At 37.4% G+C, this 25,250-nt stretch overlaps 1 protein-coding gene across 2 annotated transcripts in view; it reads right to left on the reverse strand.

Annotated features, from left to right (window-relative positions):
- Window positions 1-25,250, reverse strand: part of UHRF2 (ubiquitin like with PHD and ring finger domains 2) — a 96,912-nt gene that overhangs the window by 56,188 nt on the left and 15,474 nt on the right. For both annotated transcript variants that reach the window (XM_054185663.1, XM_054185662.1), the window contains exons 2-4: window positions 23,432-23,674; window positions 18,628-18,890; window positions 2,251-2,469 (exon numbers count right to left, since the gene is read on the reverse strand). In XM_054185663.1, coding sequence (XP_054041638.1) covers window positions 2,251-2,469; window positions 18,628-18,890; window positions 23,432-23,674 — 725 coding nt within the window. The remainder of the gene's footprint in view (window positions 1-2,250; window positions 2,470-18,627; window positions 18,891-23,431; window positions 23,675-25,250) is intronic.

A 25,250-nucleotide genomic window follows, 5' to 3' on the forward strand; every position in this document is an offset into this window, starting at 1 on the left:
AAATTGGTTTGTATTTTGCAAATCAACATACCTGAAACGTGAAGTGATTCTTGTTGCAGCACGTTTCTTACACAGCTTTATGAACACTAGCAGATTTATCTTGTACTTTCACTGCTAACTGAGAGGGATAGCTTAGGTAGCACAAGTGATACAGAATTATTCCTTGATAAATTTCAGAAATGTCAGGGCTCAGATAACTTTAATTTCTGCAAACTAGTTGATTACTGCATATACCACCTACCAACATGTAAATGAAGCCTGAATTCTTAGTCAGGAAGAAAATCATTGAAATCCTGACTGAACTAAGATTCTATTTGAAAAATGGACTCAAATTCACCACCCTACAATAAAATATTGGTCAACTGTGCCTTTTTCCCCACCCAACTCCTTTCAAATGATATTAAGTGTCAATACCATAGCGAACCCCCATGGTACCTGCCACAGTACCCACAGTATTTGAAATTACCATCTTCAAATTTCAAGCATAACTATCAGCTTATTTATGCTGAAAAAAAGACTATTCTATAGAGTTCCAACAAACATGAACAGCATTTTTTTATTAGCCACCACGTGCTTACTTTTGTGAATATAAAACATCTTTTGAGTATCATACTTTAATAAATAGGAAAAAATCTGAAAGAATCAATGCAGACAACACTTTTAGATAACGTTATCAACAGACATTTGGACTTCATATAAACTGGTATCTGGATGATTCTGACTGTAGAAGGTTATGAAGTCCATCTCTGATTTACCAAATGCCATACAAATATTACATGCATTACAACGAAAATCATCTCTCTAGACTGGCCTACATTTCTTAATGTCTTCTCTCTTCCAAGTTAATAATTCAGACTACCTACTCAATTTCTTCTTGCTTTACATTTGAAGTTTTTTTGCTTTGCCAACAAAACAAGTCCATATGACTGCTGTACTTAACACAAGACAACCATAATGCACTGAGATTGTCTAATAAAACTCCCATTATTCTAAAATTAAAAACCATCTTCAAAACAGATTTATATTTACTTGCATGATTTACCAAGTTAATGTCTTTCCTGTTTCCCAGTATTAGGTATGATTGTTTTGTTTTGTTGTTGTTGCTGGTTTTTTTTTTTTTTCTTACACAAAACATTGAATTGCACCTGATCATAAGTCTTCTGTGTGTCTCTTCCAATTAACCACATCCTACGCTGTAAGTCTTCCTGCAGATCGAACAATTCTCGTTTTTCAAAGAAAACTACACTAACATGCGAATAGTCCAATTTATTTTAAGGAATATAATCCCAGAACAATGATACTACTCATTGAGTAAATGGGGGACGTGCCACCATTAAATCAATAATTTCTTATGTAAAAGGAAATTTCACTTTAGGTCCAGTTTAATTTTATAATCAGTTTGACTCCTAACGTATAAGTACCCATACACTCCCCTCTTCTGCAAGGACAGAGGTGGCAGACTGGACCCATTTGCTTTTAGTTCTTTTGTGTCAGAAAAGGATAATGTTAAAGGAATGAGGAGGAGGAGGAGGACTACAGTGAATTCTTTAAGGAGACTGCCAATAACAACTGGTCATTTGTTCATCCCTAGAGTGGCAATCACACCACTGACAGTAATATCATACAGATTTCTGCAGAAAACACTGTGCCTAAAGAATTATACACAAATTATTAAATGAAATAGGAAAACAAAACAAAGATACTCGGGTGAGTTCAGCCACGTCAAAACTCATCATTTCCACATCCCAAAGTTCCACATTTTACTCATCAGAAGCTATAATACCCACATAAATATTTTATTCTTTAAAAATTCAATTAGCCAGTTCAGAGACTTACTGAAATTGTCAGAGATGACTACTACTCAGTGAGCTAAGGGTTTCCAATTATCTCACAAATTACTGAAAACAGATTTCAGTTTTCAACAGAATTGAACATATAATAGATATAAACGTATAAATATATAACACAGAAATAATAAAGGAATATAAACACACTCTGATCAATTTGAATCACAGACAATACATGAAACCTTACGGTTGCCTCCAGCAATCTCAGAAATGTAACAATTCTGACTCATAACTAAGTCTGCACACCGTAAAAACCATACAGTGTAATTCCATGACTCAGACAGCTGTGGAATCGAAGTATGACATAAATTTTAATCTAGAAATGACTAGTAGACAAGAAAAAACAACAAACATACTTCATATGATATGTAGAGATTTTATGAGTTGGTCAAACAAATCTTACCCCAGCAGAATTTTAGCATGAACCTCTTTGTTAGTCCTTGAGATTTCTCTCAAAGAGGTAATTTCTGCATCAAACCAAAATCCTCTTTCTTCTGGAGTCTCAACATTGTAGTTAACCATCACCACATCACCCACTTTTAGTTCACTCCACTTCAAAATGGTTCTTGCTCGGGGTCGAAGATTACTGGTGTCCATTTCTACTATGCCATTCTCTGGGTACCTTGAAAAGTAAAACCAACAACATTAATGATTATGACTCCTGCAACAGTAAGAAGTCACAGACAACATTTTCAAAAGTATAGATTTTTAAATGTGCTTCGGGCATGTAAGAAACGTAGTATAATAATCTGACCTAATAACCTTTTGAAAGTTTAGTTTTCATCTAAACACAGACCAGGAATTAAGCAAATTTATAAACATGCGATAACTTTTTGACTGGAATGCAATCAAGTTCAAGGTTTTGGCACACACATGGCCCCAGTCTGCACCCAGTAAAGTCAGTATTCCAATTAAAATGACAATGAAAAGTAGTGAAGGTTAAAACTATGTTTTTCAACTCAGCACATTTCTAATTTAGCTTTGCTTTCATGCACTCGTTACGCTTCCACTAACTTCAATAATAACACATTTAGGGAAGTTTTTTTAAAAATTTGACCCTACAAACACAGCATATCAAATTCCTGTGATGAGTATAGTCCAAGTCCACATTCCATGCACCATGTTTAAAAAAAAGTTTAACTACAAAACGTAGTGAGAAACAGAACTAAGACTCTCGATGAGATACATGCTAACACATTGAAAGTATTTCTCCCTTTAAATTACAAAACCAAAAACTCTAAATACATTTCCTCTCTTGCAACACACTTCTCTTGACCAGGACAAAGACATAGGAAGAAATGCAGTATTAAAAGAAATTAACGGTTCACTGAATCATAATTAAGAAGTTTGGGTTGCTTTATTTTTCACTAAAAACTTGGGTGACTTTTTACACAATATCTTACATAGAAACCCTAATTTTTGGGTAACATTAAGAGATTTCTTTCCTCCTCCTTTGCTAGTGTATGCCATCACAGCACATATACAAAAATCAAAGAGTAATGAACAATTTCTGAAGAGCTCCAATTCCTCTCCAAGTTGAGAAAGACCCATTTAGTAAAATTATGATAGTGATGTTTGACAGCACTAGAACTAAAATCCCAGTGCAAGAAAGAAAGCTTTTAAGATTTGAGATGTTAACTTTTCATTTTAACACCACAGCTTTCTTAAATCCTCTGCATAAGGCAATTATTCAATGATAGTAGAGCCTGTGTACTTTGCACGTGCTGGAAAAATAGCACAACACGGACATGATAAAAACATTGCTCACAGAAAAAAGCTGGCCTGCTACAAAAAGCAAAAAGTAAGATGCTAGACTAAAACGGTGAAGTTCCTTTCTGATACTGTGTGCAACCAAATTAAGAATCTTCCATCATTTAACAAGTATTAGATGACATCACAGCACAATTTAACAGAGAAAATGAAAATAAATCTACAGCCTATAAACAAGTGCTATTAAAAGTATTCATTTTTGCTTCTTAAGAAACATTGCCAAGGATTATATGAGAACAGTATGATTGTGGGAGGTGCCCCTGCCTATTGCAGGGGAGTTGGAACCAGATGATCTTTAAGGTGCCTTCCAACCTAAACTATTCTATGATTCTAGAATATATCTTAAATTACATTTCCATCATGCAATTATTGGTATTCGCATGCAATTGTGAAATTGTAATGGCAAAATTCTACTCCTACTAATAAAAGTATGGCTCTGTCACTTTCCAGCATGCTTCCCAGTAGTGAACATCATTTCAAGGTCTTGGGGAAATCACACATTGTGACTTACTACATTACTACATAAAGGAATACTAAAACTACTGTCATTAACAGCAGGAGGCTCTGATACATTATAGCCTGAAATCAGGATGTCTGCTCCTAAACAGTTGATTGAAAGCCCACTGGCATAACTGGAGACATTTTTAAAAAGTTCAGTTTGCTTTGTTTTATGCCTTCTATTAAATCTAGCACAACGGTTTGCTACTAAAGATAAGGTGAGGGGCAAGGCTAGACCTGGCATTCTGTCTCCAGGCATTTCTTTGTCTTCTACAACGTAGATACCTGGAGCGTACCTTAAATTTGTGGAAAGATTTATCAGTTTTTTTTCTTTAAAGAAAAACGAACCAATACAGTTTAAAAGTGGCTGTCCCTTTACATAAACCAATGACCAAGTAAAAAAAATCACATGTCCTTAACTACTTACAAAAGTTAAATCCAAAAAGTGTTTTTTCCCCCCAACATTTTCAGATCCTAATCATAAAAATCTGCATGACAGGAATTGTATCATACAAAGACAGGTGCTTGGGATTGAGCCTTTATCCAAATGACAGTCTCATATGATGTAACCTTCACAGTTCCTACGTTTTCTTTTACTTGGTTTTGTTTCCAATTTGAGTGTGTATCGCAAAGCTAGCATTTGTGTTTTTCCTTTATGTTGTGTAGCCTTCCCTTAAAAGAACTATTATACAGTTCTACTATAATAATTATGAACCCTGTAACTGTAATATCCACAATAACCGTAAGACAGATTCATCTACAGTTAATAAGACAAAGCAAAAAGCAACTATAGAGATAATGTCTATTTTATTGAGTGCCTGAATAATGACATCATGATACAGTACAACAGGCTACTGAAATCTTAAGACAGCTATGTTTGAACTGCTAGTGAGTTCCAATCATCTTACAATACACCCTTCCTAAAGCCTACAGGTTGCAGCAAGTAGCACACAGTAAACGAAGACTCAGTTTACTTGAACTCCAAAACGAAAATAGGGCTTAAACATCAGGAAACTAAAGATAGGTAAAAAATAGGCATCACTTATGTATACAGTGAAATAATCAAGTGAGAAGTACATAAGGGATGAGTGGGATTGTAAAAATAACCAGTACACATTTAAAAAGTTATAGTGTCACTATCAAAAATGAAAAAAATTAAAAAATAAAAATATGTGACTTCAGTTTACATTCATAGAAACTTAACTTTGATCTGACAAATCTATTCTCTTCTAAAAATAAAATCTCTTCAGGTTCTGTTTTTCCTGGGAGATCATTGGAAAAATGTATTTTTTTACTTAATAGTTAAGAAATATTTTTTTCCCAAATTCAGATTTGTGTCATCTTTCCCACCCCTACCCAACTCAGAAGAGAATCTTTCCTACTGTACTGCTGAGGAACTTCAAAGGTTGTCATTGTTAACAATGACTCCACCTCTGTTCTTGGAAGTATCTGATGAAAGAACCCAAATACAGAAGATTGCTTATCCCTTTTACAGACAGAACGGACGTCCCTAAAAAATTGCTTACCCTAAAGTCCCCTTTTATAGGCAGAAAACAACTAACTGCTTTCCAAAGAAAGAAAAGGAAGGCAGACTCTTCACTGAGTGAATTTTTCCTCTTATTGGCTGCTCAGAAACTTTAGAAGAAAAAAGATAGCTTATAAACAGGTGAGATTTCCCATGCTGAAATTCACCTTTCTTTTGCATCAGATTTCAAACATTGAATGTTTTGCTGCTATGCCTTCACACACAGAAATATGCTTTCACGGACATCAGTGAATGCTAGCGGATATCTAACCATTCGTGTTCGTCCATAACTGACATCCCAGACAGAACAGCAGAAACAGCATTTTGTCACAAGCTTTTGAGTTAGGCTTAGAATTGCAGAGTCACACTATCTATGTTAAGCACAGTACCACTATTCCTCGTTATACAAAGCAGTAAGATAACAGCACTTCCACAGTAAACCTGTGCTCTCAAATCTTATCTAATGACACAATTTATCTAAGCATGGAAAAAAACCACACTCACGTTAGAAGATGCTACTACTTCCATGTTCATTTTCCCACAGTTTAACTAGTTATTTGTAAAAACACCACATTATATTTAAATATTATTTTTGCATATTTAAGAGATTAGGTTTTAAGTTAACGTCAACGCGTGGACTTATGTAGATAAACCAAAACATGAAGAGAGTAAATACGATCTTTTAACAAGCCTCAAGAATGAAGTGAAAAACTCATTCCGGCAAGCTATAATAAAGGACTACATTTAGACATGAATGTTTAGTGGAAGTTTTTTCTTATTTATTGAGTTACTTTTAAAATCCTAAAATGACCCTCAAGAGAAAACAGGAACATTTTCACAGCAGTGTTCTAATTAGACTAGCGTAAGCTTGATACAGTTGAAATTAAGGTTATAGGACACAATTCAACTTTTGCACTTAAAACAATTATAGACATTTTCTTGGATTTCCGTGGTTTTTGTGACACTTAGCACCTAACATTGAAAAAAGCAGACACCATAATGGTAAGCATAATCGTAACAGTTTAAGGAATACTGCCTATAAGAAGTCTCATGTTCATCATTAAGCTGTATTTCCCTGTAATTTAATTTTTCCCCATAATATTTCTAACTGCAAATACTAACGCTAGCATAGCAAGGATTTCTTAATATTTCCTATTTGTGTTGACAGTTTCCATAGCAAAGAATCATCCATGAAGTAAAAATTCCAGTGTTTCTTGGCTATAGTCAGTATCTGCTCATTCCTAAAATGCTTAAGTACTAAAAAACACACTAGCTGTATGTCAGAATATATACAAGTCTGCTCAATTTACTGAGAACTTGCAACATATCCTTTTAACACTTTTCCCAGCTGTTACCACAACAACTGGAACTGGAAAGAGAATTCTTGAAACAGCGGTCTAGACTTCCACAACCCCTCTCCATACTACTATGGTAATAAATGTGAGGGCAGATGTGCCATTTCTTAACACCCTTCCCTCCCTGGACAATTTGCTATTTGAGGAAACAATGAGCGTGATTTTGCTGCAGTGTTTTGAGAAAGTGAATGACACTATACTGGAAGAGCACCCTAAGCCACAACTACAAATGAAAAAAAAAAAAAAAAAAAAAATCACTGGGAAAATAAAGCTCTGTGTTTGTACTTCCAAAAGAAGACCAGCAGGTCTCATAACTTGTTACTACAAGAAAAAAGGTAACACATTTTAAAAGACAGACTGGAAGGAATAATGAATAGCAATAAAGAAAAAAAAAAAATCAGTCACATGGAATATAAAAAAGATCTTGAAAACCTTACCTAACAACTAATATTTACAGAACTAAGCAGCTTAAACACTGAGAAACCATATCAATAGCCTGAAGAGAAACATCTTATTTTCCTAATAATTTTAGTTCTGAGTATTAAGAAAAACTAACTTCTAGAGTTGCATTGTGTGGACCACATGGATGCTCTGAAAGAAGACAAACTGGAAAGAGAGTATCAAGACAGAAGTTCAGAAGCTGTAAGAAATACATACAAGGTTGAATTTTTAATACAAAACTGTTGTATAGTGAGTTTAAATACTGTGAATGTGACAAAAACCAGATTTACTTCACTAGCTAGCACACAGGATGACAAGTCGAAAGCAGCCCGGCAGGAAAGGACCTGGGGGTGTTGGTGGACAGCCGGCTGAATATGAGCCAGCAGTGTGCCCAGGTGGCCAAGAAGGCCAACAGCATCCTAGCCTGTATCAGGAATAGTGTGGTGAGCCGGACTAGGGAAGTGATCATCCCCCTGTACTCGGCACTGGTGAGGCCCCACCTCGAGTACTGCGTTCAGTTTTGGGCCCCTCGCTACAAGAGGGACATTGAGGGGTTGGAGCGTGTCCAGAGAAGGGCTACAAAGCTGTTGAAGGGTCTAGAGGACAAACCTTATGAAGAACGACTGAGGGAGCTGGGGTTGTTTAGCCTGGAGAAGAGGAGGCTGAGGGGAGACCTTATCACCCTCTACAACTACCTGAAAGGAGGTTGTAGAGAGATGGGGGCTGACCTCCCTGGTGACAAGTGACAGGACGAGAGGAAACGGGTTCAAGTTATGTCAGGGGAGGTTTAGATTGGATATTAGGAAACATTTTTTCACTGAAAGGATTGTTAAGCATTGGAATAGGCTGCCCAGGGAGGTGGTGGATTCACCATCCCTGGAGGTGTTTAAAAAAAGGGTAGATGGGGCACTTAGGGACATGGTTTAGAAGTGGCTTTTGTCAGGGTAGGTTAAAGGTTGGACTTGATGATCTTAAAGGTCCCTTCCAACCTCAGCAATTCTATTCTATTCTAAGTCACACCATTACTGAAAGACCTTTTGAAAAACCTTTCCTCAGGTGTTCAAGCCTGTGACGGTGCAAGGAAAACACTTACAGCTAATTAAAAACAAATAAATAAGAAGCAGAAGGAGTTCAATCACATTATCACTGAGTACACCACTTCTTTCAGCCAACTATGAGTTTTAAAGGGACACAAAAAAGTTTAACTGTTGATATTTCAGTTGTTCTCCCAGACAACTACCAGGACAGCAAAGCTTTCCTCCCTTCATTCCATGTGCTTTCTAAAGAGGCACAAGAAACACTTGGATTTTCTCCTCAAACTATTTCCTTTTCAGTTTGCAGAAAGCACCTACATTCTTAGAAATCAAAGCCTTACAGTTAATGCCAGTTGTCAAAACCCTGAGGGCTAATACATGCAAAAACTCTGAGATTATAAAACACAGATTATGCAGTCAGGAAATCCACTGCAAATGGGACAAAGAATCTTCCAAGGATTGGATTTAGACTTCTTGAAATTAAGAGCAATAGCGTGCAGCTGATTCCCCCAGAATACTTTAAGTTTTAATTAATGTGCCTAGACAGTCACATCATACTGGGACTTTTTCTAATGAGGACATAAAGAATGAAAACTTCCATGTGACCTATCAGGTCTCCTACTATTTTAGCACTGTCTAATAATCTGTATGAGAGAAAGTTTTGAATGAATAAACGGATTAATCACTGGTATTAGAAACTAGAAAACAAAATGATGCAGCTAGGAGAGGTGCTCCAAGCAGTCATTTGGACCAATTATCAAAAAAAAGTTTGATACTCACAGAAGGTCAAAGAAAACATGTTTTCTTAGGAAAAGATTCTATGGAACAGCCAGTACAAATCTCATTCTTCTTCCTCTTCTGAAATTCTGAACTGGCCAACATGAACTAAAGATAAAAGGTGCCACAATGAAACTATGGTCTGCAGCTCCCTACATTTCTTCGTATTTCTAGACACTAACTTAGTATCCTTCAAAAGAAATCACTCCCCAATCTCCTCACTTCAACTGTTGAGACTACTGCCAGGAATCTGACAGCACACACCTTCTTGATATGCACCACTTCCTGTGCTTTCTGTATATAAAGAAAAAAGTCAAATATTTCTGTTAAACATGCTTACAAGGGGTATTTGAGAAATACATTGTGTGCAAGGGGACGTATTTTGGTATTTCTTCACAGAAGACAAAACAGAACTGTTTGCAGCAAGCATTTTCACTAATGCTGCTGAAAGCAGCAACCTCTCATAGAAGCAGAGATTCTTTCTCTTGTTCTGCCCCCCCTGTGCAGCCACTGGGCGAATCCATTTGATTAGATCAGTGACATAGAAAACAGTAATATTCCCTTAGTGAACATTAGTTTTTAGATATATTAGGAAGCAAGAACACTTCACTGTCCAGCCACACAACCACCAAAGTCAATGCAACTTAACTATCAGATGCACAGAGTTGGAAAGTAAGGTAAGAGGAAGACGCAGTGGTCACCTCATCTGACAGTGGCCCATAATGTCTTTTCGTCTCCAAAATCAATTTATCAATAGTGCCATCTCAGATACATTCTATTAAATACCAGCCTACTACCTTTACTTGAACATTTCACATTAAAAATATTCTGAAAAATATACCTGTTAAGCAAGTCTAATCTTCAAACCATCCCTTGAGAAAGGAATAGCAAGTTTAAGACTATTATCCTCTTGATGATCTCTTCACCTAAGGAGACACTTTCAAGGAGAAAGTGCTTATTTTTCTTGACCAGATAGTACTTCAAACTTTTCTTCTCACTTCCTCAAAATATTCTGTAGTCTCCAACTATTAACATGTATCTTGCATGTACGTACTCCACACCCAGGATGACTAAAATTTATGATCTCTATGACAACACAGTGAAATCCTAATTTTATATATATATATATATGTGTGTGTGTGTGTATATGTATATACACACAAACACTTTTAAAGAAAAGGCAGAATTGTGCCTAAACACATTATTTTTCAAAGGTTAATGACAGCCTGGACTACAAGTGACAAATGAAACTCACCTGAAATAGGCAAGACTCTTTTGGTAAGAATAATGGCTACAGCTGGACAGAGCATTTTAGAGTGCTAGGCTATGACAGTCTTTCAAACGAAATGCCATATAGTTTTGTTTTAACTTTGTCTCTTCCCTTTATAAAAAGGATGATCAGTAATACCTTTAGCCTTCATTGGGAACTGTTTCTCCTCACACCACTCTGAAGGTGAACTTCTCTTACTGTCTGCAACCCTGATTAGTCCTGAATAAATAGAATAGATGTGTAAGGAAAAGATTTAAATAAAAAGAAGTAATCTTCTTGACAATGAAAACTCCCCTGTTACTTAAAGACCTTCTCCTCCTGCACTTAAAGACTTTTCAAAGCTTTCAAAGCTCCTACAACATTAAATAATACAGGAAGAAATATTTTCCATTTGAGTAGGATGAGATCTGGGGAATGGACAAACATTTAAGAAAAAAAAAAAAAGAGTATTTCAAGTCATATCCCTCCCAACATTTTTCTTCCTCAACTGCCTTTTTGTGTTGCACCTCTCCAAATAAAGTTTGTTGCCCAAGTTCCTACGTTTGTGTCTCTTTCAGCTAGTATGAGGCAGCTGCACCCTTAACATGCCTCAAACACTTCAGATGCAGAAGCAAATACGAGACAGACAGACTTATAAATGCTTCCCAGGCAGAAGCAGAAACAAAAATGAAAACAGGAGTATTGAGTTGATAGGTAAATGCATTTTAGTGGTGTTTAACAGCAAACATTCCACCTTGAAATAAAGCTGCCACAGAGACTGATACTACTGAATTAGTTCAGTTTACATTTAAAATGTAAGAGTGCAACAGGTGTCCCAGATCCCTGAGATCAGTCCCCTTTTTATTACAAGCACCACATACACTAAGCTTTTCCTGGACTCCATTTATCATCTAAGGGTCTAAAATTACTGCAGTATTTTACACAATAATTTTTATTTATGACATTTTACACAGCTTATAGAAGACTAACTGGCTAGTGAGAGAAAAATACTGACTGAGGCTTACAGGTGTGGCAATGGCATATTCTTATGTGCCTTTACCTTCAAGGCATGCTGTAATCCCTTCAGGTTAAGGAATGTCTTTTTGTGAAATGGTTCTATGAAGATAAGCACAATAGTAAGTGAATTTATTCTTGAGGACTATAGGTCCTAACTAATATTAATATTTGATAAAAGCATATGTAGTACATCAACACAAGCTCGCTATTAGATGCAACAGCATCAGCAACTTAAGGACAGAACCAGCAAAAACATACATCTTACTAGATACCAAGGAAAGTTAACATTGTTCTTAATTATGCATGCTGGAGGATGAAATGGACTACCCAACAGCAATTTTATTTCTTAGAAATGCATTACTGACATTTATTCTGTAAATAAAATTGCTTCTGTAGCAGGCATAGATCTGCATGCATTCTTCCTCCTCTTCCCATTCCTCTCACCCTGTACTTCTGGCATAGGGAGCACACACAAATGCATCACTTGCACTAACAACATGACTGAGCTCCCTACAAGAAACAAGGGTCACCATACCGAGTGCAAACAAGAGTGCCACCCTAGGAAAGGCACATTCATGACCATGCCTCCTTTGCCAGTCCACGTGCAACAAAGTTCATCCCTTCAAAGCCAAGTGTTTTGTCTGCACTAAACAGCTGTTGGTTCTACTCAACTTCAAAACCCCAACAGCATACAGGCTCCAGGACAGATAAATGACGAACAAGCACATACCCCTCCTAACTACCTACCTACACATCAGTCTATAGGCACAGTCAGTAGCTCCACACACACAACATTTAGACAGAGTGTGTTTCCAATTTCTTTGTTACACAGTAATTACTGTAGGATTGCATCAAAGGACAGCATAGTTTCTAAACATATTAATAGCCAGTACTAATGTTTTACAGATATCCACAACGGTGCCATTCTTTAATGATGTCAGAGTTAAAAGTATATTGCAACTTAAGCTCCGTCTTTTTAGTTTTGCCACAGATTTTCAAGTTACCAGCAGCCACTGAGACCATCTCTAAGATCACTGTATCTTTTGATCTTCCAGCTGAAGATGAGACATAGGGATCATCTGAAGTAACTGGTCCCAGGCCAAGTTGGACAATGTCTATTCTATCCAACTTACCTATCTATCCAGAAGTTACACAATTTAGGAAGAATATAGAAAAACTAGTTTTCTAACCAAAATCAGATGCCGGCTGAATCTTGGTTTAAGTCAAATCCCAGACTAGGTCCCAAAAGAAATCTTGTAATATCACAAAAAAAAAAATAAAAACAAAACAAAACAAAACCAAAAAAAACCCAACCAAACAAAAAAACCCAACAACCAAACCCCAAAAAGCCTGAAGCCCACAAGCAGGCTGTCTTTCTTCCCGTAGAAGTGAGAGAAATCCTGAAAGTCCTCTTGCTGAAGAGCAGAAATAGCAAGCTGGTTGCCCCAAGCTCTGAAGGTCAACATCAACTACTAGTTTTCTACTCCGTTAATGATGAGGATCCCTCAGAGACTTCAGCATTCTCACCAAACCCAGAAGAAATGTTAGCTTTAGTAAAACGCAAGGAAAGAAGCCTGGGAAACCCACTAAAAGATGGTGCGCTGTTACAGAAGCAAAGACTAACGTAATAATCCTCACGATCCATCAGAGAAAAAAAAACATCAAACAGATTCTCTTTGAAGAGGGACACTAATGGACAACAAGAACCCTGAGGTACTTGGAAACTTAAGTCCATCAGGTTAAAATCTTCCTGTTCACCAACAAAGTAAAATTTTAGTAAATGAAACATTAAGAACTGGAGAAAAAATAATACTCTACTCTTAATAAATCTGCTATTAGAGATACTCTAACTTCTGCCTGTACAGATAGAACAAATTAGGTAACGCTTTTAAGAATCCTCACTAATAGTAATGGCCATCTGGCTACTTAAATTACCAGAATTAGCATGTAACTCACTTATAGTGCAACTTACCTCACATTGCTTTTCATACAGGATCAAAGAAAAAGACATCCATGTAAATTCTTATGGATCATAAAAACATCCAACAATCATACTACAAAGAACAGACACTGGCCTGACTGTAATCTCTTGGGCAAAGATTTAAACGAAGAGACCTCAGACTACTTCCTAGATCTGAAAGAGTTCAGAGGGCACTCCACAGCCCACACTAAGCATGAAGTAATTAGATGATCCCTCTTGCTTAACTATCTGGTTCCTTAGAACAAACAACCACAAACAGTGTACTTTATGATACACCATATAGATATTAACTCAAGGTTTAAATTAAACTTCTCTGTTTATTGATATAAAACCTGAAAGGGGTATCATCAGCCAAACGTGATGGCCCTGAAAAGTTACCTACACTTGAGCCATACTAAATCAATACGTGCATATAGGTAGGCTTACTGACATTTCTCAGACTGCAGAAATGTCCATCCTTCCTGGGACTACTATTAGAGGCTTCTTCGTGGAAGGCCTTCAATAAGACAACATTCGCTTGTAAATCAGTAAGTCATTCCACTACTTCAGGGAAGAGCTAAGCATCAGGAAGCTAACAATCAAAAGTGAGAGAAATGTCTCCCCGAAACCATCCAGTGCTGCACAAAACTATCCAGTGCTCCACACACAACAACTATGAAATAGAGTAAGTTAGGGAGAAAGGACAAACTTTTTTATGATACAGCACTGCAAGACATGTCCTTATAGTGCCACATTAAACTACCAAAGTGTCCTGCTCCTGATTTAGAAGTGATTTTTAAACAAGCTGTGATGCAAACTCTATTTCAGTAAGCTTTAGGATCTAAGCATGTGTTGGATTCCTCATGATTCCTTTCAAATAAGAATTCAGCTTTTTTATTCAAGAAAGGTTAGCATCTTCTTCTGTATGAAAAGACAGTTGCTTGGAGCAGAAGAAAGAAACGTATGATAGCAGTGTATGAAACCTGATAGCACAAAGTCTTTAATGGCTCTTTGTGACACCAAGAAATGCAAAGGTGATATGGAAATACAGTGAATTAAGTGGCAGAAGGCAAAGTGGCAGTGTTGTAAGACAACACTGGCAGAAACAGGAACACCTCTGTAAACAATGCTGCCTCCAGAGAAAAGGCTTCATGGTGCACTATCAGGCAATAGCTATAGAGCTATAGTACCAAGACAGCTGGTACTGACTGAAGGCAAGCATCAACAAAACTGATATTTGGGTCTCTTCCTCACCGATGAAGACAGGGTTCTTAAAGAAGCCTTTTAAATCTTTGGGCTGTGACTCCAGTTTCATATGGAACTGAGAAGTTCTATTCCTCCAAATGGCACTAGGTTTTCTGTAAGCAGAGCAATCTCTGTGCAGAAAAATGTGGGCCTTACAACTATTGCAGCAGTTTTTTTAAATGCTCGGCACACAGCCCTTGTGGAAGGGCAGAAAGGGGAGAAGGCAACCACAACATAAACAACTTAGCTATCCTGTTCCCTACAAAATCAAGGAGGGATATGTAGCACCTCCTATCTGTAGCAGTCACAGCTGGTGTTTAGCCATAAGGTAGTTACCCCTTTGAATTTGGTGTAACTAAGCTCTTGCCCAGAAAGGTTAATTTCGCTCAATTGTACTCTTTACTAGAAGAGCTCTGACGTACTTTCCCCTTCACATTCATTACACTATTTAAACAAAAAGTGGAAAGAAGAGAGGAACAAATGAAAACTCAGCCCTTAAAAGGAGGTACATTCTTATGAAAAGATTAGAAGAACGCAGATTTTACCAGACCCAGAATTGTAAAACAATGTGTTTAAGTTTTCCACAGGACTTATGACACATAAATCTAGCAGGACCACTGCTAAAACCAGCTTTCTCACTTAAGGGAAGGACACATCCTGCTTCATCCTTTAAGAACAGCTGTTCTTAGAAGAACACAGTGACCTAAAAGTCACCTTGTTGAGAAAAAATTAATGATTGGATTCTTCACTTGATGGAACTGTCAAGTGTTTACAGCTAGAAAACCAAAGCCAGATGAACATCAGATCTGTTGATGCCGTTCTAACTACTTCCAAAAAATCACGTGTGGAACAGCCAAGCAACCAGTACAGAGCCAGCCTTCTCAATGCACAGCCACAGGACTACACAGAACCACTGGCTGTGGCAGTATTATCCCTCATTGAAACTGGTGCAGGGAGGGCAAACACACCACCATTTCTGGACACATTTTGGATGAAAATTCTTAATTAGTTCTTCATGCTCTTTGACAGATTTTTCTTACCACCCCCAAAAAGCTTCAAAATAGAGAGAAGTGTGCCCCAGTATAAATTAGTAGGGCAATTCAGGCCAAAGGTGAGCTTTCCTGCCAAGCACAGCCCAGGAGAAAATTACTGAGCTTCACTTTCAGACTAAGTTCCCAGCTATACAGTTCTGAGATAGATGGTGTCAAACAACACATAATTCAGTCCTGAATCTACAAGTACAGTGTGACTACCCATGGGACAGCTAAGAAAGGAAAGAACACTTTCAGGCCTTCATCTGAGTCAAGACATGGATCTGTGTATTTTGGAGACAGCTAGGCAAGACAGGCCTGCCCCAGAGGACCTTCTTGCAAGAACCGGGCCTATGATGATGGAAGACCTGGATGGAGTAGACCAATTCAGTCACTACAGGTGACCTATGCTTCAGCTGTAATCTTTTTGGTGGTTTTGTTGGGTTTTTTTCCAAACTGGAAGTATGTAACAGGCAGGGAGGGAGAACCAATCTGGAAGCTGAGCATTGGCAATGATCTGAGAAGTTGGAGACCTGTGTCCACCTCTGACACATAGTTCCTCCTATGTATTCAACTAATTTTGATGCCTACACGGGCACCAGGCTTATATCATCAATTTGTGAACCATTTTTATTCTGTTTCAGATAACATCATGTGTTTTCATGTCTTGTAAGACTGTACCTGTTGTACACAAGGCAGAACTGAAACTATGCCACCCAAGAGAACCATCATCTTTAGGATATAAAAGGGAAAAAAGCTTCTCCAAAACAACACAGCAAGGACAGACTAGAGAATGTCAAATAAATCTAGCAGCAAAATGCACAGTCCAAACCTAAAAAGCAAAACACCCAGGAACAGATAACTGTGCAGAAGATACTACTAGCAGCAAAACATGAACCCTGAAGAACAGGAGTGAAGAGATTAGTTAGATTAAAAAATTTCTGGAGCAGAGAATGACTGTGTGGCAAAGCACACCATGACCTCCCTATTTATCCACATCAAGCATGTAGGTGGCAGGATGCATGTGTGGCCTACAGACACCAAAAAGGTAAACACTGATGTATGGAAACAAAATGGTATGAATGCACACATAGCTAATATATTAATATGCATGTTAGGTAACACTAAAAGAAAAGAGTGAGACCTGGAAAGATTTGTAACAAAGGTCAGTAGCATTCATGAAAAACCCAATCACCGATAAATGTACAAGTTTCACTTTCCAGAAAGCCTTCCAATAGTTTTTCTTTCAAAAGCTCAAACTTCAATACCTTACACTGGTCAGTTAAATAACCATGACTCCAATGACTACCTTGCAACACTGTGTTTCTGTGCCCTACCTAATTTTGTTGGCTAAAAATATACAACTGCTATACATAATAGAGTAAAAAAGACTGTCTCCACCTGCTGAAAGGGAACAGCAGGGATCCTGAAGCACACATAAATAGAGGTCAATCTTTTTTCTTACTATGAATATGCCAAAGAAAGAACAGGCCTGTTGTGAAACATTTTCTGCTTCTGCACTTTTAACTCATGAAAAACAACAATATCTAAAAAAAAGGAACAATTTCATTGCAACCATTAACAAACACTGTTTCTCAGAAACGTTTGCCTATGGCTACTTATACCCACAGTATTATTGCAGGTAATCTTAAAGCCAGGTCTTTGAAATCACACCACAACAGATACGCAGTTTCAAAAGAAGCTACTGTCATTTTGATCATACTGGCTGGCTAAGTTACACTCGTGTTATTTCTTGCAGTATTCAATGAAATATTTACATTTCTACTTCCACCTTTGTAATTCCCTAACATTTTAAGTAGAAAATATATACAGTTGCAGATACAGAATCTGAATTCAACACAGTTAAAAGTGCATTAAGTTGTATCTGCTACTAGTAAGAGCAATAAAAAGTGCTCTATGTAAGTCAAGATTCACAGTTACATATTAAGATAACTAAAGCTGAAACAGCTGCTTTTAAAATGTTTTGGGTTCGTTTTTTTTTGGAAATCTACATTTAGTTAATACTGAATATACTTTGCATCCTTCTACCTTAATCTTACATTGCACAAACTACAGTATTTTTACTAATTTCTGTATCAAAAATTAAAAACCTTGAATCTTTGCTTGTTTAGAAGCTTAACTTAATGCTTTAACAGATGTTATTTGAAAAAAAAAAAAAAAATCCAGACCAATTTCTCAAGCAAATGAAGTGGAGCAGAGCATGTTCATAAATAAGAAACCCCTTCAAACTCAGGTTTTCCCACCCACACATTGCAGGCTCTGGAATTTGTTTTCACTACAGAAATAAACAAACACAAAAACCCCCACAACATGCACTTAATGACCCCTCTCCACTTCAGAATCAATTTCATGCCCTCGGTCACAAAGTTCTCTTTAACAAACCTTTACTGTAAGTGCAGACCTGTAATTTTGTGTACAATTGTTCTATTTGAAATAAAATTGATCCAAATCAAGTGACAAATTTTGTTCTCATGAGAGTTCTCCTTCAGCTCCAATGAGAATAACTAAATATACACAGAGAATAGTTAAAAAAATTAAAACAATACTTTACTTGGAAAAATCCACAGTAAAAATTCAGTTATATAGTTTCTTTTTCTCATGTAAGAAGGATGGATTTTAAGTTTCATAAAGACAAAGAAATTAATACTTGACAAGTACTTAGGCATGAAAAGTATAATTATTCCCAATGGATTCACTATATCCAACTGAAAAGTGTTATAAATTTTTTCATAATTTTTTTCTTGGTTGCAATATTGAACTTGCTTTCTTTGATTCCAAGCTTCTTCAAGAAATTCTTGGTTTATACAAACCAAATAACAATATGTGATGTCCTCAAAATAGTATCAGGAGCACTTACTCATCGTACTTGATATGATAAATAGCGTCTTCATCAGTGTCCATACAGTCCGAATAAGATGTGGATGGTGTACTGTCCAAATTATTTGCATTTTCCCTAGAATGATCTTGACTTAAGTTTCCATTAGTCCTTTTGTAAGTGTTACCACTCTTTCCTTGAGCTTTACCATTCTTATGTCCCTTTGTTGCTCGTGTAACATTTTCTATATGAGCTTCAAACCAGGCTCCAATGCTGACATCACGGGCATCCACCAATTCATTTATCTAAAAAGAAAATTCAAGAATGAATTCATGCTTAGTTTATATGATTCTAATTAAGAAAAAAATAATTTAGACATCTTACTATACTACTGATTAACTTTGTTATCAGTGATACAATCAACTCTAGTAACTAGTTGAGCTTGAGCAAGTTCAAGTAACATGCAGTCACGAACATGTTGCCCTTCCAGTATTTCATTGCTCTTCTCTCCCTAAAATCTAGTATGAATATAATCTGTACGTACTTTTAAAAGGCAAGGCTACATTACTCCCCCCCGCCCCCCCAAACCTGAAAGTTAGTTTAATTGCTCTCATTATCCTTTCCTCTCGCTTCACCAATTGTTCTTTATGGCTAAAATAAGCCTACACAGCATTAAAATACTAGCTCACAACCAAGAAGTTTAAAGACTTTCCTGAGCCTGCAACTTGGAATTATTATTTAATCTTCTATCTTTCTGGCCTGCAAGATTTTTTTAACCCTTCAAGACTTGAGGAGAGAGAGGGAGGAGACAAATCTAAAACAATTGCCACCAAAGTCAGCCAAAATCTTATGACTGTAAGAAATGGAACTATCTCCCAGAATTTCTATCTTCTATATTGACAATAATATTGGTATTAAGCAACCAAACCACTTTAATATTCTAAATCATGTTCCATTTTCTCGAGTATTCAGCTAATTAAGCAGATGTTCCTTTAATAATACTGACAATGCCAAAAAAAAAGATTTTAAGAACACTTCATCAACAGTACTCCAAATATAAAAAAATTACTAGAACAGAACTACCACACAGCCATACCATAGAAAACATCTGTAATAAACTATGAGATACATACATACATATTTATACACACACACACACACATCCCCTTGTATCTATCGGTTTAAGCTACAAGGCCTTCTCAAGTACCAACACAGTGGCAGAGAGATACTTACTCTTACTAAGCCCAAAGGCTAGTTTACATAAACTGGACAATCTTACTGTATTTTCACAGGAGCAAGCCAAAAAACCACCCTCCATAACTTTTAGTATTTAGAGCAAAGCAGTCCTTAGGTATCTGGAAGTGCAATTGACAGCAGTTTGAGCTAAGATGTTTATCACAAGAAAGCAATACTTCTTATTTTACTCTTTTCATTCCCCTTGTTAAAATTACCTCCAAAATTCAATGCTTTGTGTTTCCCCCCATGTAAAATACCAACATGTATTCTTTTGATTTTTATTCTTACAACCTACAGTATTCAAATCACAGCTTTTTAGCAGGATGAAAATTCTAGCCACATAAACACACCAGAGAATGAAAGCTCCATTTTAAATCTATCAATGTATTTTAAACATAAACAGTGGATTCTAGCACTTCAAGAAACCCTCACAAAGGCAACCCAACAAAACCTTACGTGTTTGAACTAGCTGTAGCTCAGAGTGCTACTTTCTTTACTTCCTCCTTTCAAAAACCACATTTGAGAGAGACACACACTATTCCCCCACCTGCAGCTACTTCTTGTGACCTCTTACAAAAGTGGCAGAGAAGCCATGTTAGCCAAGGCAAAAATCATCAGATCCAGAACAAAAAAATTACAAAAAGTAAGGGTAAAAAAGAAAAAAAAAAAAAAAAAATCAGTGCAAACTCACAGAATCACGAAATGGTTCAGGTTGGAATGGACCTTAAAGATCATCTAGTTCCAACCCCCCTGCCCTGGGCAGGGACTCCTCCCTCTAGACCAGGCTGCTCAAAGCCCCATCCAGCCTGGCCTTGAACACTTCCAGGGATGGGGCATCCACAACTTCCCCAGGCAACCTGTTCCACTGCCTCACTACCCTTACAGTAAAGAATTTCTTCCTAATATCCAATCTAAACCCACCCTCTTCCAGTTTGAAGCCACAACCCTGTGTCCTGTCATTACACTCCCTGATAAAGAGTCCCTCCCCATCCTTCCTGTAGGCCCCCTTTAGGTACTGGAAGGCCACTATAAGGTCTCCTCAGAGCCTTCTCTTCTCCAGGCTGAACAACCCCAACTCTCTCAGCCTGTCCTCATAGCAGAGGTGCTCCAGCCCTCTGACCATCTTCATGGCCCTCCGCCGGACCCATTCCAACAGCTCCATGACCTTCTTGTGTCGAGGACTCCAGAGCTAGACACAGTACTCCAGGTGGGGTCTCACCAGAGCACAGTAGAGGGGCAGAATCACCTCCCTCGACCTGCTGGCCACGCTTCTTCTGATGCGGCCCAGGATGTCGTTGGCTTTCTGGGCTGCAAGTGCGCATTGCCTGCTCATGTTGAGCTTCTCATCCACCAGCACCCCCAAGTCCTTCTCCTCAGGGCTTCTCTCAAGCCATTCTCCGCCCAGCCTGTATTTGTGCCTGGGATTGCCATGACCCAGGTGCAGGACCTTGCACTTGGCCTGGATGAACTTCATGAAGTTTGCACGGCTGCATCTCTCAAGTCTGTCCAGGTCCTTCTGGATGGTATCCCTTCCCTCCAGCATGTCGACCATGCCACACAGCTTGGTGTTGTCAGCAAACTTGCTGAGGGTGCACTCAATGCCACTGTCCATGTCACCAACAAGGATGTTATACAGCACTGGTCCAGTACTGACCTGTGAGGAATACCACTCATCACCGGTTTCCATGTGGACACTGAGCCATTGACTGCAATGCTTTGAGTGCAGCTATCTAGCCAGTTCCTTATCCACCGAGTGGCCCATCCATCAAATCCATGTTTTTCCAATTTAGAGACCAGGATGTCGTGCGGGACAGTGCCAAACACTTTGCCTAAGTCCAGGTAGATAACATCAGTTGCTCTCCCCTTATCTAACAATGCTGTGGCAACATCATAGAAGGCCACCAAATTTGTCAGGCACGATTTGCCTTTGGTGAAGTCATGTTGGCTGTCACCAACCACCTCCTTATTTTCCATGTGCCTTAGCACAGATTCCAGGAGGATCTGCTCCGTGATCTTGCTGGGCACAGAGGTGAGACTGACTGGTCTATAGTTCCCTGGGTCATCCTTTTTTCCCTTTTTGAAAATGGTTCCTGATTCTGCAAGTAGAAATCCTCTACACATTCCCACTGTCACCTACAAATAGCACAAAATGCTACGACTGAACCCTTATTTCTCTCTATATGTATATATTAAAACCATATGGTTGGCTGAAAAAGTAATCAATTCACAGGTAATGAAGGAGAAAGTTGTTAGGTTCCCAGTACTAGAAATTGCAAAAATTCCAGCTGAATAGGTTTCCTTGAGTATGTTTGCCATTATCATCATTCCCTGTTCAATCTTCTGTTTTAGTCCTTAACAAAACAGCTAAGAGACTACCTGATATAATTCTTAGCATTCTTGAAAATACACATTTTAACACTTCTTTCCTCTGATAACTGATCTTCTGCAGCCTCCCACTTCGCCAGTATTCTCCCCATCCTTTCTTGTATTACCTTTTACATTCATTGATTACTTGAAAAGCAACAGAACTGAAGAACTGGGAGTTTTCCTAGTGTAATAAATGGAGATAAAAAGCACGCAAGCTTGTTTCTCCATATTCAAGCTACAGATTTTTTGGCTCCCTCATTCCTCAGAGAATAAAATTCACTGCACAGAACACTACAGGAGTGCAGAGTAAGTAACTTATCGCTTGTCCTTAATACCCAAAACATTAAGTAACAGTCTACGTGAAACAAAGCGGGTTTCACATCAGGATGACAGGTCTAAATAACAGTGTTCCTCCAACTGAAATTAACTTGTATATGTATGGCAGCCTCTACCTCCTTTTCCTTTTCTGTAATTTTGGACATTTTCCAGCAAAAGAATTACTGTTATGAATATTTCTTATCTAAGAGAAACACCCAAACAGGAGGTAAAATGCTACCATTCCCTATATATGCACACATCCTATTAAATATCCAATGAGGTAGCAATCTTGCAACTGCCCACTTTCTGTTTAAATTAGACTTCTTGTACTCTGATGTAATCTTACATGAGAGTATCAAAAAATTCAATGAGGTACAAAACTAACAATGAATGTGATATACAGGATTCCTAAAAAAAATTTAATAAAACAGCAATCATTACATCACATGCAATTTAAGAAACTGTGTATTTCCATAGCTTATCTAGTTCTAATACAGCACTGAAAGCATTAGTATTAGAACAAAGATTTGTCAAGCTTGAAAAAAAAAAAATAAGTAGGGGAAAAGCCACACTTTTCCACAGATTTTTGAACAGTTTCTTCTGTTCACAGAAAGTATTTCCGTTTCACAGGTACTCTAAAACTTTTGGAGAACATGTTTTGGAGAACACAATGTGTCAAGCGTTTATGAACTCTCCTGAAACCCACAACACCAGTGAGCCTGGTACAGGGGTGCTTTCATAACTCTGCAAGAGTCAGCTTAAATGAAGTCAATTTGATGTATATCAAAATGGGGAATTATGTCATATCATGAAAGAAAGCAATGAGGATACACACTTTTCTACAGTAAAACAATAAGCTTTTTTAATGATAAAATTAAACACACAAGTGTAAGGCAAGTTTCCAGCTTTTAAAGTTTGTACATACCTTGTACAATCCAATGCCAGGATCAATGAGAAATGAGCGCGATGATGTAGATGGCTGACTGGGTGATCCACTATTTGTTTTTTTAACTTTGTTCTTGCAGTTGGAAACAGCACAGGGGTTGACTTCTCCATCCTGATCTGTCACAGAAGCAGTGGTAGGAGCTTCAGATTCAGAACGTATCAAAAGCTGAACTATGTCATTTAGTCCAACATTGTAGTCAAATAAAGTGTGTCCATCTTCTAGCTGTCAAAAGAAAGGTATACTTATATATACTTATAAAATTCTACCCTGAGGTACATAAATAGTTTCCAAGTCTTCCTTTTACGGACAATAATTGTACAGACCAGAAGATGCAAGTGATCTATTTCAGTTAAATAAAAAACTATGCCTCCAGTGTACACAAAAACAAACCCTCATGAAGTTACCTGCAGCCATGATTTCATCCAATGAAAATTACTGAAAGGCTTAAAATTACAAACAGGTATTTTCACAGACTTCAGATCTCTTAATTATCCATCAACATCCAAGATAATGAAGTGATTTACTAATCAAAAAAGGTAGGATCTATGTTGCCATTTACATGACATATGCAATAGCTATAAATACATGTAAGAACTTTTAAATTATCATTGTTTTGTGTACATTTCAGCTATGTACTTTCACAATTCAGTCTTTCTCAATCTCTTCTAGCATGCAAGGCAAGACCTAATACTTCCCTAATATTTTGCAAACTGCTTCCTAAATAAAACATCTAGATATAAAAAAACCTCATACACATGCAACTCCATTTAGTTTTCAAAACTGTAAGATCTGAAAGTATTCTTCAACAGCAACTACACTTAAGAGGGAAGCAACACCCAAAATAGGTACTGAGCCTTGAAGCTGAGAAAAGGAAATCTCCTAAATTGAGAGCATTCAAAAACATTTTTAGTCTAGATTTAGCAAAGTTCCCTGTCTCCCAGACCCCTCCCCTCAAGATCAAAACAAGATTATTCACTGAAAGTAAGTCTTTCAACTGCTCAGTTTAAAAGCTATTATAAAACATGCACTGTGTGGCACTCGCTCAAATAACTTCGTACATCAGGCCCCATTATATTCCAGATGCAATCAGATCCTGCAGAATACCAGAATATAAATAGAAGTAGACTTCTTAATCATATATAGCACCTAGTTACTAAACACTATTTGGGTTTCCAACTCTTCACAGCTTTAAGATAGCTGTTACTATATCTATTTTACCTGATGATCTCACCTACTTACAATTAAGCTAAGAAAATCACAGGAAAAAACACTGAGTTGTATGCTAGGAGAAAAGAAATACAGGGAGTAGCGACCACTGCTGCTTTGCTCTGTTAAAAACTCTCAATGACCTACAGCATCTTTGAAGTAGAGATTTAATTTACCTAAAAGCTTAACACAATCCTTTGGGACATCAACTAGAATTTGGTCAGTTATGTTTTACTTCATGTTGCAGTGGGAGAAAAGTGTGCATGACTGAAAAACTCCCACCTGTTTCCAAACTATTTTTGCAAGAAAAAATTACCTGACCTTTTTCCATAATAGGTGCTATTTTCAACATCAGTATTTCAGGAGACTTTTAAAACAGATCTGTTTTCATGAGCTTACGGGCAGTATCAATACAATAAGAAATAGCAGGAGCAGGAAGGAACAGGAAAAAAAAAAAGAGGAGGGAAGGAATTCTCCAGCTTCTCACTAATATATTTTTCTGTAACATTAAAATGATCTCAAGATAGACAAAGGTGGAATATTTCTTACTTCATCACCTCTGCTTTCTCAAAAAAACTCTAAAAGGCAGAGG

This window comes from Rissa tridactyla, chromosome Z (genome assembly GCF_028500815.1).
Source record: "Rissa tridactyla isolate bRisTri1 chromosome Z, bRisTri1.patW.cur.20221130, whole genome shotgun sequence".
NCBI classification, from domain to species: domain Eukaryota; kingdom Metazoa; phylum Chordata; class Aves; order Charadriiformes; family Laridae; genus Rissa; species Rissa tridactyla.